This window comes from Oryzias latipes, chromosome 11 (genome assembly GCF_002234675.1).
Source record: "Oryzias latipes chromosome 11, ASM223467v1".
Classification (NCBI taxonomy): domain Eukaryota; kingdom Metazoa; phylum Chordata; class Actinopteri; order Beloniformes; family Adrianichthyidae; genus Oryzias; species Oryzias latipes.
In genome coordinates, this window is record NC_019869.2 from 4588153 (window position 1) to 4608808 (window position 20656).

General features: G+C 40.8%; 3 protein-coding genes across 3 annotated transcripts; all 3 read left to right on the forward strand.

The window, feature by feature from the left end:
- Positions 1 to 2104: 2104 nt before the first annotated feature.
- Positions 2105 to 4847, forward strand: LOC100533500 (cocaine- and amphetamine-regulated transcript ch11). The gene is given in 4 exon segments (NM_001204782.1): positions 2105 to 2230; positions 2305 to 2444; positions 4151 to 4234; positions 4529 to 4847. Coding segments are annotated over 3 exon segments (324 nt in total). The 5' UTR covers positions 2105 to 2230; positions 2305 to 2312; the 3' UTR covers positions 4637 to 4847.
- A 5808-nt stretch (positions 4848 to 10655) lies between these two features.
- On the forward strand, positions 10656 to 13131 carry LOC101163015 (gastrula zinc finger protein XlCGF57.1). The gene is made up of 2 exons (XM_004073921.4): positions 10656 to 11202; positions 11706 to 13131. The coding sequence occupies exons 1-2, from the start codon at positions 11016 to 11018 to the stop codon at positions 12995 to 12997; spliced, it is 1479 nt and encodes a 492-aa protein (XP_004073969.1). The 5' UTR covers positions 10656 to 11015; the 3' UTR covers positions 12998 to 13131.
- Positions 13132 to 14991: 1860 nt separating this feature from the next.
- LOC101163259 (zinc finger protein 268) lies at positions 14992 to 20559 on the forward strand. The gene is made up of 2 exons (XM_004073922.4): positions 14992 to 15441; positions 16810 to 20559. Exons 1-2 carry the CDS (start codon positions 15369 to 15371, stop codon positions 18723 to 18725), a joined length of 1989 nt encoding a protein of 662 aa, XP_004073970.3. The 5' UTR covers positions 14992 to 15368; the 3' UTR covers positions 18726 to 20559.
- Positions 20560 to 20656: the final 97 nt, after the last annotated feature.

Here is a 20656-nt window from a genome sequence, read left to right on the forward strand (position 1 = left end):
TTTGTGCAGAAAGGCACCATTGGATGTGGAAGCAGCCGCAGCGAAGCCGCCAGGGAGATAGTCGTTTTTTGGTGGTCTGACATTTAAGCAATAATGAAAGCGGAGATGAAAGCAGAGCAAACGAGCCAAGTTGCAGGTTGCTGCACGATGCAAATCAGACAAGGAAAAGGGCAAAAACCCTTTTTCTCTGCGTCACCATTAAACCAGGACCTGACCTGAGGTCAGCCGCATCGCGTCCAAGCTGCATGATGCAGAGAGTCCTCTGGGATTCTCACCTTTGACCTCCGGCAAGCAGACAGAGATTTTGGAATTGCAGGAGGACACCACTTTGTGTCCAAGTTTAGACCCAGCCCAAACAGGCAAACATTTGCTTTTATCACTTGTTTTTTAATCCTCAATCACTACAGCCTCACAGATCGCAAATACACATTTTAACTAGATAATATACTATATTTAGAATAACTATTTGCAGGGATTTTTTTTTATTAAATTAGCCTCAAAAACAGATTTGTGTCAAAATTTATAGTGGAGCTGCTAAAATAAATATTTTAATGTAAAGCTTAAAAAGAAACAAAAACATAAAATAATGAAAAATTAAAGCAGCATTGTACAACCCGCAGGTACAACCCGATCTGTCTGCCCCTGCCAATCATCCCCTTTTTACCGGCCCTTAATAGCTAAGCATCCCTAAATTCTGCCTCTGCCAGCAGAGCTGCACATGACAAATTCATGGGGGAAAAAATAAACAGACTTTTTTATTGGTTTTATCACCATAGCAACCATTTGATTTTTTGGTCGTCTGGGGGTGACCAACAGGTCTGGGTAATTTTTAGAAGAATCGGCAAAAGTAAATTTTCAAATTTCCTTGGCAACAGAAGTTTTTCGTTAACCACGCCCACATTTCTAATATGTTTTCCTTGTATGTCATATCGTTTTATTCAGCTTGAGCCAACGATTCGAGTATTAAAGTTTCCCAATTGTCTTATAAAAAAACGTGCGAGCATGAAGAGAACGCCACTTTACAAGCGCGGCACGCTAATGCCTTTCAAAATCTACGACATTCATGTAACTTCCCAATGATGCTCCAGGAGTTATGAGGTGATAAATCAGCATCCCTACAAGGAGTTTAAATTTATAGAAGGGACTAAAGGTCTTTTCTTTTTCTTTTTAATTCAAGATGGCGGCCATTCCCTGAGGTCAAAGGTCAACCAAGCTTTGGTTGTGGCTGTAGACTTAAGAAGCTGCCTGCGTATTTGTAAAATTTCGTGATGGTCGCTTGAACAAAATCTTTTTTTCCGATGTGGTGTAAAATTGTGGAAATCATTTTTCATACTTTAGAAAAAAAAAAAAGACTGTCAAGCTGTACATCCTGTGGCCATCCCATAATAATTTCAAAACTGGATTCCCTTGAAGAGACGTGTGTATTGGTTGTGTAAGTGTTTTTGAGTCCCATTCATTTTTCTGACGGTTTCTCCTGTTGTGATGTCATCATCTTTTTTTTTTTTTTTTTTTTTTGGTTGGTGAGTTGTTGGTGTGGCGGAGGCGCAAAAACAATGTGGTCCTTTGCAGTGCAGGACATATAAAATTTCAAATTGAGAAGAAAATTACCTCCAAAAAAAGATAAAATATGTAAAAATCCTCAAATATACAGAAAATAAGCAGGTAAAGACACAAATTTGTCCAAAAAAATCACAATCTAATTTTGAATTTATTACAAAAAATGCAATTATAGATCATAGAGGGATCCCGTTTATTTGTGTCCTTGTATATTTGTTCGTTTTCCACCATGTACGGACGCGTCAGGTACCTCCTGACATTAGCACAAAACGTTTCCCCTTTATTAGTCATAAAAGTGCCGGCCCGGCTCCTCGCAGCAGCTTCTCCCCCCCTGACCTCTGCTCCTTGCACAGCAGGAGCCCACATGAAAACAGCGAGCTGTTTCATATTAACGCGCAAATGGACCATCAATCACTGGAAGACGCATCCACACGCTTATCTGATGAGCTGCATGCATGAATAACGTGAGCGAACAGCATCACAGCAGGAGGAGGAGGAGGAGGAGGAGCAGCAGCAGGTATAAATACAGCAGAAACTTCAGCCTATTGCCAAGAAAGAAAAGTAAAAACTCCAAGGAGAAGCACAGGAAAAGCACAAAGTCGATTCGCTGAGGACAGAACCAAGGAAAGTTCTCTCAAAACGTTTGAAGAAAACAGCTTCAGAGACAATTCAGGTGAGTTCACATCCATTTTCATTCAAGACAGGAGGTGTCTTTCTCTGCTTGATGCTCCTGTCTGGGCTTTTTAGGTTTGGAGATGGAGAGCATGCGAGCGGTGGTCTACCTGTCCGTCTGTCTGACCGTCATGGCATCGGTGTGTCAGGGTCAGAGGTCGTCCGAAAATCAGCAGCTTTCCGAGCCGGCTCTGGGACTCACAACCAATGAACTGGTGAGTGATTTTTTTTCTCCCCCTAAAATCATCAGTAGAAGCTGCAGGAAGTGAGATTAGACAAAAATATTTCAAAGTAAAATACTTTTTCCCCCGCTTGAGTAGTTTAGTATTTCCAAAAATCTAATGTCTAAGGAGTGAAAGATTCAAAAATGACATGGATTTTTTTCCTGGAGCTAAAATTGTTTTATTTGTATTAAATAGATTTAGTTTAATAGATTTGCTTTTAACTAGATTACTTTATGCTAATAATCCTTGATGGTAACTGGTAGTTTTTTTTTAATTTCTTTTGGTATAATAAAGAATTTTTAAATGAAAGTCATATCTGAAACAGAAGTTTAGGGAGAAATTACAGATAATTTGCCAGCGATTTGTCCATTTTAATATTTCAAATATTATATTTAAAACAAAATATAAAAGAGTCATAAAAAGAAAATGTCAGTAACTCTTAAAATTGCACACTTGTTGTTTACTGGGGTGAAGAAAATGGAAAAAAGCTCTTTATTAAAAAATCAAATGAGTATTTTTGGACCAAGAATGAAGGTAATGAAAAAAGCCTTTTGTTTGTCAAAAAGGTTTGTCTGATAAAGCCAAGAATGTCATTCAAAGGTCACTGTGACAAGAAAACAACAAAACGCAATAGTTTCCACAATTATTTGACTTCTTTAATGACATTTTCTTTGCAACTTCAATCATTGGTAAAATTGAGAAAGCGTCAAATTACAGATTATAACTGTTAAAATATAATTTAAACAATGATAGATTAAATTCTCTTGGCAAACTTTAATTGTTTTTCTGTGTGTCATGTGTTCTATTTATAGATACAAATGGATTTATTTATGATAAAGTGTAATTATAATAGCAACATTGACATATGCATGCATGTAAATAGATTTTTTCTTATTTTATTATCTCATTTTTCCATTTCTCCAATCAAATCATGGCTAATTATCCTAAGTTTAATATATCTATGTATATCTATTTATTTTGATTGCTTGAAATAAACAAATTCCAAACTATCTTAATGGGCAAGACAAGAGAAGCTTGTAACTTTTGTGTACAGCAGTTACCACTTTAAAGATCCTGACCACTGCCAAATACCAAAATATCATTTTTAAAATGTCTTTTCACGAGTTTTTTGTTGCTTTTATTAACAATTTTTTTTGTACAAAATGCGGCAGTTAGTGCTTTACTAATGTGTGAAGCTGCAGCTTGGTTCAATGTGAGGATAAAGTTCCAGACTTCAGACAAGAAATGCAAAAAGATTTTAATCAATCAAATGTAGGAGAAACAAAGAAAATGGAAAAATATCTCATTTTAGAACATAAATACACTGCAAAAACATGCCCCCTAGAAATAAGTCATAAATTCTTTGAACATTTCTTCTTTAAATAATCAAAAACAAATCTGACAATGAAGTAAAATTCTTATTTTAAGGAAGAAATTCTAGTCACTAAGACATGTTTTCTTAAACTAAGATTGAAGAACTTTCTTGATAAGATTTTTTTTATGTGACACATTTTTGCAGTGCAAACAAATAAATAGCTTCAACATTTGGCCATCAAAAAATACATAAGTTTAATAATGTTTTCTTTGGGAATTAGGCCTTTTTGATGCTATATACAGTGAGTCTGAGTTGCAAACTCTGAGAAGCTGGGTCTCGTTGACCTGTTGTGGTCTCTCTGACGGCCTGTTTGCATCTCCAGGCTGAAGCTCTGCAGGGTCTCCTGGACGAAGCTGACAGCAGCGTGGGCCTCTCTGTGGAGAAGAAAGCCAGCGTCATCCCACGGGTGAGAACAAGGCTCGTCTGACGCTCCTGAGATCCTTGTTGTAACAAAGACCTCAATACAGGGGTGTATAAAAGCTGCAGAGTAGCAAAAATAAACCATCTTGAAGATATAAAGGCACAAATCTAGGACTGTGTTGAGGACCTCCATGAGTTTATAGGAAAATATGTTTCACAGTCCAGCTGTAAAGAGGTCAGAAAAGCAGTTATTTTCATCCTTTTCTGACACTGTTAGCAGTTATTTTTTAGTGCTTTTGAAGCCTCGTCACAGAACTGAAGGTCGTCTTTGTTCTCCCAGTGTGACGTAGGCGAGCGCTGCGCCATGAAACATGGGCCTCGCATCGGGCGTCTCTGTGACTGCCTGCGTGGAACAGCCTGCAACACCTTCTTCCTGCGCTGCTACTGAACTCTCACCTGTGCCTCCACGCCCGTGAGGACCTCCAAACTGGACCTGTAAATCAGCTGGTTGGACAAACCACTGGCTGTCCTCACCATGGCGGGCGCCAAAAGCGCCGCCATGCATACTTCTCTGTGCATGTTTGTGTCTTTCTTTTCAAAGTTTCTCTCTCCGCCTTTCAGAAACGTTTATTTTTGTTAATAAAGTTTCTTCATAAAGCTTCATAACTCCATTTATTTGATGGCAAAATACATCTGAAGACGTGAGCAAAATGTCTGATAGAATATATTTACATGACGTTTGCAGATGATAAAACATTTACAGTCAAAACTCTTTGAAGATCCTGATCACAATTTTATTACCAGTAAATATATATGTTTGGTGCCACAAACCATGTACTAATTTTGAGGATTTTTACCTTATTTAAGGACACATTTCCCTAATTAAAACAGTTTTTTTTAACTTTAGACTTGTCAACACATGCAAGCACCTAAATAGTGAAATAACAGTTTATTCTCTCCAGCTGTCGGCTATTTTCAGTTTTCATTTCTGCAAGTTGGTTAAGGTTTACATGTCGGTTCTCACACCTGGTTTCTTTTCGGGGTTTTTTTTTATTCACCCTCATTGACTGAAGCTCCATGGATTCATTTATCTATTTCCTGATCATTTATGTTTTTCTTTTTAAATTATTTTTAATCAGTCTTGTAGTTCTAAAGTCTTTTTTAGTTGTTTAAGTCATTTCAGTTTATTGAATAAATGTGTGAAATTCATCTGACCGTCTCCATGATTGCAGTTTATTTAACAACAATGTCTTTTTTTTTTAACAATGATTTAATTTTACTTTTAACTGACAAATCTACAAAACCTTTATCATAAACAAAGACAAATAGTATTTTCCGGAGCCCGTGTCCTGACATGGAAAAAATAAAATATATCTCGTTCCCACAAATTAATATACCGTTCCCACGAAATACTATTTCGTTCCCTCAAAATAATTCATTCGTGCAAACGAAATAATTATTCACGTCATAAGCCATTCATAAACACGGATATTCTCTCTGTCCTGCCGCTTTCAGTGGTAACGTCCGTGTCTCTGTGACCCACATTCATTTAAGAAAGGAAAAAGAAAAACAAGAATCGTCAATTTATTATTGTCCCAATGAAAATAAGAAAAATATCATACGATTTAGGATGCCCAAGCTCTGTGCTTCGCCAATCCGCAGCGATTCTCCGGACATCGCTCCTAGCTACGCCACAGAGCTCTTTTGCTTGTCATGCCGGTAGACGGACAGCCAGCTGCGCTATGGGATTTTGTAGTTTAGGGTCGAATAGGAATAATAATATTCAGGACTTGTCTTTTAATAACATACTCTTTAGCAGTCACTTTACATCTGAAGGCTACATATTCCATCATGCATCACACATATCCCATAATGCATCTCGACCAATCACCGTGGCCCTGTAATTGTGATGCGTTCAAAGACAATAGGACAAAGGATGGGCTACGTGGCATGTAGCCTGCTAGCCTTTGGATGTAAAGTGACTGCTTAATAAAAGACAAGTCCTGAATATTATCATTCCTATTCGACCCTAAACTACATCATTCCATACCGCAGCTGGCTGGCCAGTAGAACTATATATTTCATGGGAACGAAATATTAATTTGTGGGAACGAGATTTTTTTTTTTTCATGTCAGGACACAGGCTCCGTAGAATTTCAATTGACTAACTGGAGAAATACTTGAAACTAACTACTGGCTCTTTTTTCATGACAGTCACACTTTATTTAAAAAAAGAAAAAAATACCTCAAATTTTAATTTGGTCTTTTTTTCATCAAAACCATTTTCAGCTATGAAATGTTTTGGGGTCCATGCGGCTAAACTTCTACATCTGACGCATCTTTGCACAGTCTGAATTTTTGTTTCTTTTTTCTGAAATCCGTAGTCTTCTGCTGATCAGAGGGGTGGTCTCAGCATGAGCCTTTAATATTCTAAGTTTCAACAGTGACCTGACAAAAGGCAATAAATACCTTCAGAGAAAGGAAAATGGGTCACAGGAAACGGACAGAAACCTGCAGCACAAAAAGTCTAAACACATAAAAATTATAACCTTATGGCATTCTTTTGTTTCATTTAGATACCTTTTGAAAACCCCTTTCTTTTTGTAAATACTTTCCGTCTCCGGCTGCAGCGGACTGAAAGGACAGAGAACCAAACGAGGATTTGGATGCAGGGACTGTTGAGATCAGTTGGGGGTTTGTCAAAATGAAAATAGCACAACATACAAATGTTTTTCTGACTATCAAGTTAAATGCTCTTACATTAAGCAGAATCAGGTTGGAAGTGGCAAAAATGTGTTCTTTATTTGTTTTGATTTGGTGTTTGTCTGATATTTACAGTTTGTTATTTTCTCATGTTTACTTGCTGTGCTTTAAGGAATCTAGCCACAGGGGTTGCAAGCCAGTAACTTCTGTGCCGGCCCCAAGCCCGGATAAATAGAGAGGGTTGCGTCAGGAAGGGCATCCGGCGTAAAAAATTGCCAAAATAACCATGCGAATCATCCACAACACTTTAGACATACCGGATCGGTCGAGGCCCGGGTTAACAACGACCGCCACCGATGCTGTTAACCTACAGGGTGTCGGTGGAAATTTGACTACTGTTGGTGGAAGAAAGAGGGGAGGCAGAAGGGTCCGTGGCCAGAGAGAGAAGGGAAAAGGCAGGAACATAGGTTTGAGAATAGGGACTCTTAACGTTGGCACAATGACAGGGAAAGGCAGAGAGCTGGCAGACATGATGGAGAGAAGGAAGGTAGATGTACTGTGTGTGCAGGAGACAAGGTGGAAGGGCAGCAAGGCACGTAGTATTGGAGGAGGATACAAACTGTTCTATCATGGTGTTGATAGGAAGAGAAACGGGGTAGGAGTGATTCTGAAGGGGGAGTTTGTAAACAGTGTTCTAGAGGTGAAAAGAGTCTCAGACAGGATGATGAGCCTAAAGTTGGAAATTGAAGGGGTGATGGTGAATGTAGTCAGTGGGTATGCGCCACAGGTTGGCTGTGAGTTAGAAGTGAAGGAGAGATTCTGGAGTGAGTTGGATGAGGTCATAGAGAGTATCCCCAGAGGAGAGAGAGTTGTTATTGGAGCAGACTTTAATGGGCATGTTGGTGAGGGCAATAGAGGTGATGAGGAGGTGATGGGCAGGTTTGGTGTGAAGGAAAGGAATCTGGAGGGACAGATGGTGGTGGACTTTGCGAAGAGGATGGAAATGGCTGTAGTCAACACTTACTTCCAGAAGAGAGAGGAACATAGAGTGACATACAGAAGTGGAGGTAGGAGTACTCAGGTGGACTACATCCTATGTAGACGAGGTCATTTGAGAGAGGTTAATGACTGCAAAGTGGTGGTAGGAGAGAGTGTAGCCAGACAGCACCGCATGGTGGTGTGTAAGATGACTCTGGAGGTCAGGAAGAAGAAGAGAGGGAAAACAGAAAAGAAGACCAAGTGGTGGAAGCTACAGAATGAAGAAACTTGTGAGGAATTTAGGCAGAAGTTGAGGCAGGTCCTGGGTGGTCAGGATGAGCTTCCAGAGGACTGGGAAACTACAGCAGAGATTATCAGGGAAACAGGTAGGAAGGTGCTAGGTGTGTCATCTGGAAAGAGGAAAGACGGTAAAGAGACTTGGTGGTGGAATGAGGAAGTACAGGAATGCGTCCAGAGGAGGAGGTTGGCTAAAAGGAAGTGGGATGTAGAAAGGACGGAGGAAGGTAGACAGGAGTACAAGGAAGCGCAGCGTAGAGTGAAGAGAGAGGTGGCAAAGGCCAAACAGAAAGCTTACGATGAGCTATTTGACAGGTTAGACACAAAGGAAGGAGAAAAGGACTTGTTCAGGCTAGCCAGACAGAGAGACAGAGATGGGAAGGACGTGCAACAGATAAGGGTGATTAAGGACAGAGATGGAAAGGTGCTAACAACCCAAGAGAGTGTACAGAAAAGATGGAAGGAGTATTTTGAGGAGCTGATGAACGAGGAAAATGACAGGGAAAGAAGGGAGGAAGATGTGGTTGTTGTGGAGCAGGAAGTAGCAGAGATTGGAAAGGATGAGGTTAGGAAGGCTCTGAAAAGGATGAAGAGCGGAAAGGCCGTTGGTCCTGATGACCTACCTGTGGAGGTATGGAAGTGCTTAGGAGAGACAGCAGTGGAATTTCTAACGAGGTTGTTCAATAGGATTCTAGAGAGTGAGAAGATGCCAGAGGAATGGAGGAGAAGCGTTCTGGTTCCGATCTTTAAGAACAAGGGTGACACGCAGAACTGCAGCAACTATAGAGGAATAAAGTTGATGAGCCACACAATGAAGCTGTGGGAAAGAGTAGTGGAAGCCAGGCTTAGGAAGAAGGTGGAGATTTGTGAGCAGCAGTATGGTTTCATGCCCCGTAAGAGCACCACTGATGCCATTTTTGCTTTGAGAATGTTGATGGAAAAGTACAGAGAAGGTCAGAAGGAGCTGCATTGTGTGTTCGTAGATTTAGAGAAGGCGTATGACAGGGTGCCGAGGGAGGAGCTGTGGTACTGTATGAGGTCGTCTGGAGTGGCAGAGAAGTATGTCAGAGTAGTTCAGGACATGTATGAGAGAAGTATGACGGTGGTGAGATGTGCTGTAGGTCAGACAGAGGAGTTCAAGGTGGAGGTGGGACTACACCAAGGATCAGCTTTGAGTCCTTTTTTGTTTGCTATGCTGATGGACAGGCTGACAGACGAGGTAAGACAGGAATCTCCCTGGACAATGATGTTTGCGGATGACATTGTAATTTGCAGTGAGAGTAGAGAGCAGGTGGAGGAACAGCTAGAGAGGTGGAGGTTTGCTCTGGAAAGAAGAGGCATGAAGGTCAGTCGTAGTAAGACAGAATACATGTGTCTGAACGAGAGGGATCAAGGTAGAAGCGTTAGGTTACAGGGGGCTGAGGTGAAGAAGGTGCAGGAGTTTAAGTACTTGGGGTCAACAGTTCAGTGTGATGGGGAGTGTGGAAAAGAGGTGAAGAGGCGAGTGCAGGCAGGTTGGAGCGGGTGGAGGAAAGTGTCAGGAGTGTTGTGTGACAGAAGAGTGTCAGCAAGACTCAAAGGAAAGGTTTACAAGACGGTGGTGAGACCAGCTCTGCTCTATGGGTTAGAGACGGTAGCAGTGAGACAGAGACAAGAGGCTGAGATGGAGGTAGCGGAGATGAAGATGTTGAGGTTCTCCTTAGGAGTGACCAGGTTAGACAGGATAAGGAACGAGTACATCAGAGGGACGGCTCATGTTGCCTGTGTCAGCGACAAAGTCAGAGAAGCCAGACTGAGATGGTTTGGACATGTTCAGAGGAGGGATAGTGGATATATTGGTAGAAGGATGTTGGAGATGGAGCTGCCTGGCAGGAGGGCAAGAGGACGGCCAAAGAGGAGATACATGGATGTCTTAACAGAGGACATGAAGTTGGCTAATGTTAGGGTAGAAGATGTCCATGATAGAGTGAGGTGGAAAACGATGATTCGCTGTGGCGACCCCTGATGGGAAAAGCCGAAAGAGAAAGAAGACTTGCTGTGCTTTAAGGAGCTGCACACACCTCCCGTTTATCCAATCACAGCAGGCTGCGTCTGATTCAAGAGGACCTTTCATCGATCGGACCGACGCCGCTTATCAATAAAAATCACAGACAGCGTGGCATTTAGTCTGCGGCGTTTAGCCCCGACAGATGACACACAGTAATTACTACATACAACACAAAGGTACAGAGCTGCATCATGCAAAACAGGTGTGTTAGATTGGTAAATAGTGTCTTTTTTTGTTCTTCTGCTTTGAAATAAATGCAGACTCTAAAAATGATCCAAGATAGAAGTATTTAAATATGTTTTTGTCTAATGTAGCTATCAGTAGGAATATCTTCTACCTCTTTGTCTGAAATATCAGCTAACCACCTCTAACATTTACTTATCTATGTACAAAGACAATTATTTCCTCCCAAAACAACAAAAAAAACAAGAAACAAGCTTTGTATTTTTATTTTGATTTGATTTTAAACAGAGACAAATTTTTAAGTGCCAATAATAGAATCAGAAAGTTCAGTAGTCTAATTAAATATATTTTCATTTAAAAAAACATAAATATCAGGGAGTAGGATGAAATAATTGAGAAAAGATTACATGTTTTGTGTCTATGTCATGTTTTAGCTCTAGTTTAATCCTTTAAATTGATTGTCTTTATTTTTTGGATATTCAATTACTCGTGGGGGCTCGTGCGCAGGGGGCTCGTGCAGAGAGGGAGGGGTTGGTGTGACGGACGGAGCGAGCGGGGGGAGCAGCGGCGGAAGCGCAGCAAGAAGCGGCGGCTGGGATCCCTTCCCTGGGGTGAAGACATGTCGAAAGCGCAGGTGCTGAGGGCGCAGGTCCGGCAGCGGCTGGCGGCCGCCGCAGAGGAGATCTTCGGCCTGTTCGAGGCGGTCATCGCGGAGTATCGGGAGGAGACGGAGCGCCACAGCCAGCGCAGGCGCAGTCGCCAGGAGGATGATCAGGCTCGTGCGGAGCAGCAGAAACCAGGAGCAGGTCGGTGTCTGTCTTTGCTCCTGGAAAAGTTAAGATTTATGAAATTAAAATCGTTTTGCTTACACGTGAAGAGGAGTTTGAGAAAGAAAAAAAACACACACGCAAAAACGATTTCATTCTTTCAGAAACCGCCAATAAAAATCAAAGTTTCCTGTCAATACCGGATATGTTTGTTAGGTTTCAAAATAAAAGCTTTAAAGTTGGGTGAATTAGCTGAATTAATTTGTACTTTGGCGCCACATTTCTGTTTATTTTTTTTTTTAAATAAATTGGCTCTAAATTTATTGTGATTAAATCTTGTATTTAGATGTATGGATAAAGGCCTTATTTGTGCAAAAATATATAGAGTTGTCTTGTTATAAACAAATAAATAAATAAAGGGTGACTTTTTCTATAAATTATTATTTTTAAGCACTTTATTTAAAAACCAACAACAACAACACTTTAATTACTTATGTATACAAACGTGTTATTTAAAAAAAACTGCTTTTTCCCCCCCTTAGACGTTAACCAAGCTTTTGCGAGGGATGAAGGGCTTCCTCCTGAGCACCAAGACAAGATCAGGCGGGTGGAGCAGGAGCAACCCAATCGTGCAAACATCAAAGAGGAAGATGAGCAGATTCAGATCCTGGTGGAGGCTGGGATCACCTACCCCATACCTTTGAAGAGCGAAGAAGATGACGAGAAACCTCATTCTCCGCTGTTTCACCCAAACCCAAATGAAGGAGGAGCGAACTATGAAGCAGCAGAACCAGAACAAAGGAATAATAACCAAATTCCAGACTTGTCTGAGCCTGGTGCTGAACAAAAAGTTCTTTGTCGGTCCCTCCAGAAACCATTTTGCTGCTCTGCGTGTGGAAAAAGGTTCAGCCAAAACTCAAATTTGAAGACCCACATGAGAATCCATACTGGAGAGAAGCCCTTCGTCTGCTCGTTCTGTAACAAAAGGTTCGTTCAGAAGGTGCACCTCAGGTACCACATGGTGCGCCACACAGGAGAAAAACTACTCGGCTGCAGCACTTGTGGCCAGAGATTCAACTGGGTCTATCAGCTGAAAAACCATCGATGTGGAAACACAGAGCTGAACGGCGCTGATGACAACGCAGAAACGGCTGCAGATGAAGGAGCAGCATCTGCTGAACATCCTGGATGTGTTCAGTCTCAAGAGGAGAGTTCCCATGTTTCTGAACCTCAGATGCTCCCCAAAGACATCAGTTATGCCAACAGCACTAAAGGTTTTACGCAGAAGAACCACCTGCAGGCTCACGCAGGAGAAAAGGGCTTCACTTGCTCAGTTTGCTGCAGAGTTTTTCTCTGGAAGAGGCAGCTGCAGAGACACATGGGGAGCCACGCCGGAGCGCCGCCGCTCAGCTGCACCGCCTGCAGCAAAACATTCGCTTTGCCTCATCAGCTCAGACTCCACCACTGCGTCCGTGGAGACTCCCTCAGCCAAACGAGAGAAGCTGGCACCGCCGGACGCCCTACGTATAAAAACAGACGTCGTGCCGTACGGCAGTTCCCCTGCTTTCAGTGTGGGAAGGTGTTCGGTCTCAGGGACTCGCTGATGAGACACCTGCGCTGCCACACGGGGGAAAAGCCATTCGGTTGCTCGGTGTGTGGGAAGCAGTTCAGAGACAGAGGAAACATGGGGCAGCACATGGTCGTCCACACGGGGGAGAAACGCTTCAGCTGCACGTCCTGCGACCAACAATTCTGTTGGCATAAGCAGCTGAAGAGGCACAAATGTGGCGTCCAGAGCAGCAGCAGCAGCCTGGACGACTCACAGATGCGTTAAAAAAACATTGTGACAGTCCGAACATGGACCCCCAAGACTTTTAAAGACCCACTCTGATCATCTGTTGATGTATTTTCAAAGCATTCCCAATGGTCTTTCATTTATAATTATGTCATTTTTAGCCTAAATCTAGAAACCTGTTTTTTTCTAGGCCATAGTTTCTACAGTGTTTTTTTAGAAATTTGCTTCAGAGTTGGGGGGGGGGGGGGGGGGGGGGGCTGTTAGCATGGATTAATCCTGCCCTGACGTCTCCCTGACTCTCCCTGCTAGTTTACAGCCCCTCACATCTCCACCCGGTGAGCAATATTGCAGCTATCCAGCTGTCCTGATCCTAGTTTGCCTTTTTTTTTTTTTTTTGCTACACTAATGTTAGCTTGGGGTTATGAGGGTCTGTAAGCTAGCAGGAGAACCTGTAAACAAAAGGAATGCTGGGATATCAACGTAGGCTTATTCCACACCCACAACCCTGAGAGGAGAATTTCTAATGAACTTCTGCTGCTCTGCAGAAAGTATGTCCTAAAAAAAAGACACAGGCTTTTTGCTAAAAACTGCACCATAATAATTCAAAGACCACTGGGAGCGATTTCACAATGGATAAAAATACTGTTGGAGATTCATTTATATCAGAAAAATTAACAAAAAAAGTTGTGTATTTTTACTCAAAAGTAACAAAAATACTTTTATCTTGAAGAGAAAAACTTTGGCCTGTCACTAAACGGTCCAAGTAGGTTTGCCTGACGCTGCTAAAATAAAATCTGCATCAAACATTTTACTAAAAGTTTGTTAATTTTTTTTTATTTTTTAAATGACCCAGACAAGTTTAGTATGGTAGCCTTTCACTGTCAAATATGGCTAATTCAAGTGCAAAATATTGTTTAATGTTTGAAGCTGCAAAATGTGCATTAGTGTGATAGTAAATTTACCATTAAGAAACTTAAACAAACTTTATGAGAGAGCTCATTTTTATGATTTCAAACCTAGATCATGTTGTTAGTCAAGGATGCTTTATATGATTTGGAGTTTCAGACAAACTTGGATCCTATACTGTTAATTCTTTATCAACGACATGTTTAGCTAGTAAAGCAGAACTGGTGTTTCTCTCCTTCATGTAGCATCGTTATCAATAGTTAGAAGATTGGAATAATTCATGGAAAGAATGACAGTACAAAGTTGTGCAAAAGTTTTGTTAAATAACTTAATTTTAATGCTTCACTTCCTTCAGCTTCCAGCTGCATTGTTTACATCTCTGCAGCTGTTGGGCTTCACCTCCCTCTGGATTATCGTGTTTTCCACAAAAGCCTTTTTTCTTCCTTTCTTTTATCCTCCTCTGGCTCCTCTTTGATGCGTTTGGATCCTCCTGGTCAAACCTGGAAGTCCAGCTCTGCTAGTCAACAGGAAACTCAAAGACAAGACAAGAACATTAAGAAATCTATAACACTTCTTAAGATCAAATAGAGTAATCAAGATCTTCCTGTCTCACAAAATGAATTATATCTCCCATTAATATTCCTACAGCTCCTCAGGTGTTATGAGACATGTTAAAAATAGTTATATTTAAGGAAAACATGAAATGGTTTAAGACAGATATGATGATGAAGTCTTTCTGAAGCGGATAGATGGAGGAAAAAAAACATCTAGATGTTGTGCATGTTAATATAAAGGTTTGTCGTCATCTTATCACTGTAAACATACAAAATCCAACTGAGACATGGGAAAATAAGGTTTCAGTGAGGATATGCGTGGTTCAGATGTTGCATTCACGTGTTCATGAAACAATCTGCAATTTCGAGTATCAAGCAAATGAATAAAAAAGTATTTAAAAGTATTTGACGATCTGGATTGTGGACATTTTCACGGAGTCAATGAGTGATGGCATCAATGACACGTTTATGGTCGTTTGCGTTCGTCTACGCAGGTCGACTCACTTCCGTTCTGTCAGTTTAATCTTCAAAATAAGAGCACAGACAGAGAAACCACTGCTACCACAGTAACGATGCAGCAATTTTATCCCCTTTATCAGAACAGATTTATATATTTACATATTTTTAAATTTACTACTAAGAGATCCAAAACTGTATATTTTAGCAGAGCAAAGTATTTAAAATGTGACTATCAGAATTATCAATAAAAGCTTAAAATGTTTTAAATTAATGCTATATTAAAATGTATGAATAAAATAAAGGTGAGTGGGGATTTTGTTTGACATAAGACACACCCACACGTATTGTAATATGAATTGTGCGCACGGAGTGTATCAACAGGGAAAGTCGCTGGACTCTTATTTTTTTAAACATGTGCCGGAAGCGGTTCGCGAGTTAGCACAGTGCTTTGCAGACAGTGATGCTAACTGTAGCTTTAGCTGGTTTGCTGAATGCAGTTTGTAAATAGTTCTGTGACGATGGAGCTAAACCCTAAACGGCAGAAAGTTGCTCTGGATTACACAGGTTCGAATCCTTTAGCTTTTTATTGTTCGTATGCTGGACCTGAAATTTCAGACTCTAAATTGCTTTATTAGCCTGCTAGCACTGCAGCTCAGTTCCGAGCTGTAAGTTTTCGGTGATTGATTCCATTTTTAAGTTAGCCCCACCACCAACACCTATTGCTTAAGTTTTTTATTTTATTGTAGGGTTTAATTAATTTGAATAAATACAATTTTACGAGCTGTTGTACATCGTTTTGTAAATTAACTCTGTAAAGAGAAACATTTCTCCAAACTAAGAGGTTTTATAATATTAATATATCAATGCACACTGTTATTTATCTTAAGATGAACTGAAGCTACAACTAGAATGAGATATCACAGCAGAAAGCTGTAAAAAAGATTGAGTTTACAAATGACAGTTTCTAGACATCTTTATTTATTAAAGTTTGCTTTTATTTTGAAATCTTTTTTCCTTTTATTTCAACTTATTTCATTAAAAATAATACATTGCAACTTAATATTCCGACTACATTCCTTGTGAGGCTTCTTATTACCTCCTAAATTTGCCTGCATTCTATAAATTTACCTTATAGTTTACACTAAATGATAGTTTGATTATCCTGTTATTTTATAGCAGAACCCACAGTCATGAACCGCCATCCCAGAATTCCTTGCAGCAGTAAATCTCACTGTTTCCACGCTGTGATTAAAATGATAAGATGTACCTTCAGGTATTACACTCTCGGGGGGGCAGAAAATATGGTTAAGACAATCAGTTTTGTATAAAAAAATCCATCCAATCCGTTTGATCTTTTTATAGAACCAATGTTTGTTACATTAATGACATTTCAGATCAATTTATGCGGTTATCTCAACAGTTTGGTCCTAAAAACTTAGCACCACACAACTGCATGGGAAGAATAAACTATGATTAGGTTGAGAATACTGTAATTTTTTTTACAATCAGAAAATACATGAGCAATATATATAAAAAAAACTTTAAATAAAACATTAATTTCTTTAAAAGAAAAAGGGCTTTTAAGGTCTGATCACGATCAAATATGAACCAAATATACGTTTTAATACAATTTTTCTTTTGAACTATGTAGATGGCTTACATTAAATAACATTCAATACATTTTAAATGAATAAAGACCGATTTTTTTGTATATGAACATCTTTTTGGCTCCAGAAATGTTTGTCTTTTGCCTGTAAATATCATTAACTGGTATTTCACTTTACAATATTTGGTTTAATCCTAACTAGACGACAGTCATTTTACCCAGATTTCACCCTGTTTTATACAGAAGCAGAACCTCTAAATTTACTCTGCAATAACAGCCAGACAGGAACAAACCAGTGATTCTATAACAGTGTTTGTGTTTCTCAGATTTCCATCAGCAACTGAGAGGAGAAACTCCAGCTTACCTGCAAAGTTACAGTCTGGAGGAGAAGGAGCCTCTCGTTAGAGGCCAAGAGAACGCTTTGGGATCATCTTCAAGTTTGACTGAGGATCTAAAGGACGTCAGCTCTGTATCTGGTGAAACAAAACATCTCAACTGTAAACCAGAAAATGAAAGTACTGGTTGTTGTGAACAGAGAAGTCCTGCGATTTCAGAACTAAATGATCTAAAGAAAGAATTGTCCATCAGTGAGTCAGAAGGTCAAACTAAAAAACTATTCAGCTGCTTTTTTTGTGGGACTACATTCCTAACAGGAGGACTTCTGACCATACACACAACCCTCCACACTGGAGAGAAGCTGTCCAGCTGCATCATTTGTAGCAAAACCTTCACTTTGGAGTCCAGCCTGGCAAACCACAGCTGTGCTGGTGAATTCTCGGAGTATCATCAGAGCCAGAATGAGGAGCAGGTTGCCTCCAAGCTGCTGAGCTGCTCCCAGTGTGGAGAGGCCTTTTCCGGACAGGAGGATTTAAACCTGCACCTCAAATGTCACTCGAGGGCGCTCAAGTGTTCGATTTGTGACGTGGGCTGCAGCGATAGAGACGCGCTCATTCAGCACATGAGGATCCACACCAGGCAAACGCAGTTTAGCTGCTCCGTGTGCGGCAAAGACTTTGCGTGGAGGCGGCATCTGACCAAGCACATGGAAGTCCATGAGAAGAGGAAAAAGGTGTTCAGGTGCAGGATCTGCGCTGCTGAGTTCTACACCTATTATCTGTTATCCAAACACAAACTTCTCCATCAGTCGTCAGATCCTGGCGATGGCAAGACCGAGAACAAAGAGGAGGAGCAGACGGAGGCCACAGCTGAGGACGAGGGCAGAACAGAACCCACTAGGATTTCTAACACAGAGGCACATTTACAGCCAGAAACGGACGCGGAGCCTCAGATGTCCATTAAAGCGGAAAATGACGGCTTTTCCAAAAATACTGACTCAGATTTTATCCCAGAGAGAGGTGGTGAAGTTTCTCAGAACACAGCAGAACCGCTCGCATGCAGAGAGGAGGTGAAGCAGGAAGACCTGCATCCTCAGATTAAAGAGGAGCAGGAGGAAACAGTCGTCTCCAACCTCCACTTCAGTCCCATCTGCCTAAAGACAGAGGACGAAGAAGAGAAACCGCAGTTGTCTCGGCGTCCTCACGCCGAGGAGAGCGCAGAAGCAGAGGCAAACGCCGGGACTCCAGAGTTTTCCGACGCCGACACTGACGACAGCAACTGCTGGCAAACGGAACGTAAAGTTCAGTCGGAATCCAACTCCGAAAGTGATTCTGGCAGAAATCCGTTCAGCTTTTCTGAGGACAAGGCGTCCGAATCTCTGCAGGCCGACACGGACGACAGCGTCGACAGCGACTTCTGGAAAGACGACAGGAAACCGCAGTTGAACTTAAACTCGCTGAAACACGAAACGTCAGAAGCAGGAGTGAAATACGTGACGGACCTGAAGCCACACAGCTGCCCTCAGTGCAGTAAGGCGTTTCGCTACAGCTCCTACTTAAAGATCCACATGAGGCAGCACACGGAGAGGTACTTCTGCTCAGTCTGCGGCCACAAATCCACTTCCAGCTCCAACCTGAAGGTTCACATGAGGACTCACACAGGAGAGAAGCCGTTCAGCTGTGAAATCTGCAGTAAAAAATATACCAACAAGGCCAGCATGCAGTCCCACATGTCTGTCCACAACGCTGAACGCAAGTACAGCTGCGACATCTGCAAGAAGACCTTCGCCTGGTTCACCGAGCTGAAGTACCACCAGTGTGTCGGCGAGTCTTCCCCGCAGCGAAGCTACGAGGAAGACGCTGGAATCAACCTGAAACGCCACATCTTATACAATTTAAACGAGTGACCTGCAGAGGCGGAGGCCAAGAGCGGATCAGCAAACATAGCACGGATTTACGCTAATTATTGGACTCAAAGTTGTTTATTTATTTGTGTGAATGATTCAGAATGTTTGTTTCTGGATTCTTCTCAGCACCATGAGGATCTACAATTTAATATAACAAGGGAAACGTGTAGATTCAACCTTTTAAGATCACATTTACCCCTTAGCAGGTTTTACCAGTTAAAAATCGCTGAAAAGTACAGAAGCCCAGAGTGGCCACATTTAATTACATGTTTTCCTGAGATTATGAGTGAATTATTGGAGGTAACGACGCTGGTTTTCTTCTTTTCTTTGTTAAATCTTCTTGTCATGTCCTATTCCTTTAAAGGGGCTATATCCTGCTTTTCTTAAGCCTTTCAGAGTAAATTATATCCATATATATGATATTATATTACTTTTGGCAGACTAAAGAACAATTTTTAAATGAAAAAATTAGTTAATTTCACAGCTCATTTCCCTACCCGGAAGTAAGACACCTCGATCTCTGAGGCTCCGCCTTTTCCTCCATGTGGGTGCCGCCCATTTCATGACATCAACCTAGACGTCATGAATCTCGGCGGCATGTCTGCGCAAACAAAAACGTCAGAACTTTTGCAAAGACTGATGTGCAAGTTGTACACAGAAAATGAAGTCGTTTTGCAGATCACCACTAGCTCCATGGAGAAAGTGGGCGTGAGTGTTGGCCTGGGGGGCAGAGCTGGCAGCACAGACTCTTCCTGGAGGGGGCGGTTTCTCACTTTGTGATGTCACAATGTGATGACCCACTCATTTCTGTGAATTGGGAGGGGCTAGTGCTCAGGGAGCAGGTTTTTGAAGGATTAGAAATACGTGAATGGATCAAAATACTCCTTTGGGGTTGTTTTTTGTGAGGAATTAACATTATAAAACACTTAAAAGCAAAAGAAAAGTAGATTTTTTATGATATAGGCCCCATAAGATGACACACATTTATTTTTAGGTGCCAGAAAACGAACTGTTTAACGTCATGATCAGTAGGTCAGGAGTGGATTGTGAAATGCCAAGTTCTGTCTGAATGGTAAGTCATTCAACCCTTCAAATGATATTATACCATGACTGTATGCTTACAGATCTTTTTTTTACGCAAATCATATTTGTTTTATTGAACTTCCCTCAGCTTTTTAAGTGTCTTTCCTTGTAAAAAAAAAAATTATCCCAAAAACAAATCTGCTCAGGAAAGAAACAGCAGCATTCAACTAAATTATTTATGCATCATTTTGTGTATTTATTGGTTCAAAATCAGTAAAAATAAAATATGAAGTTGCTTAAGAAGCTTGGACTTCTTGTGTTTTTTTATTTGTTTCATTCTGCATTTGCAATAGTCTGACTGTAATCATGGGCTGCCACAAAATCTGAAATCACACATTTGGCCACAAAGTTAACTGTTTGGAGGGCAAATCCTTTCTGCCATTGTCTCCAAGTTATTTATATCTGAGAAATCAACAGAAACAGAAACGCACACAATTTCAATTATTGTGCAGAAATGACCTGTTTGATCACTTCTCTGGTGCAAAAGAGTGAAGTGCAATCCACTTTAGTCATCCAAACAGGATAATTTAGTGACGTAATCTGGAAAAATCGGCTTCCTGTAATTATTTTCTGTGTGATCTAGAGGCAGAAACTTTAACCGCTTTCACTCCTAAGAACTTTTAGGGCCTCTGTACTTTTTAAGTATTTCAATTTTCTTTTAAAAACATAAAAAAATGAAAATGATCCATTTGATTTTCAGCTTTTAGAATTGAAATATAACCCCTCGAAATTATGGATCTGTTTTGTTTTGTTTGTTCAGGAAAGATTACAAGAAATCAAAAAAAATGCTGATTACTCCATTTGCCTTAACTGGAAGTTGTCGCTTGTAACCGTGGTAACCAACCTTA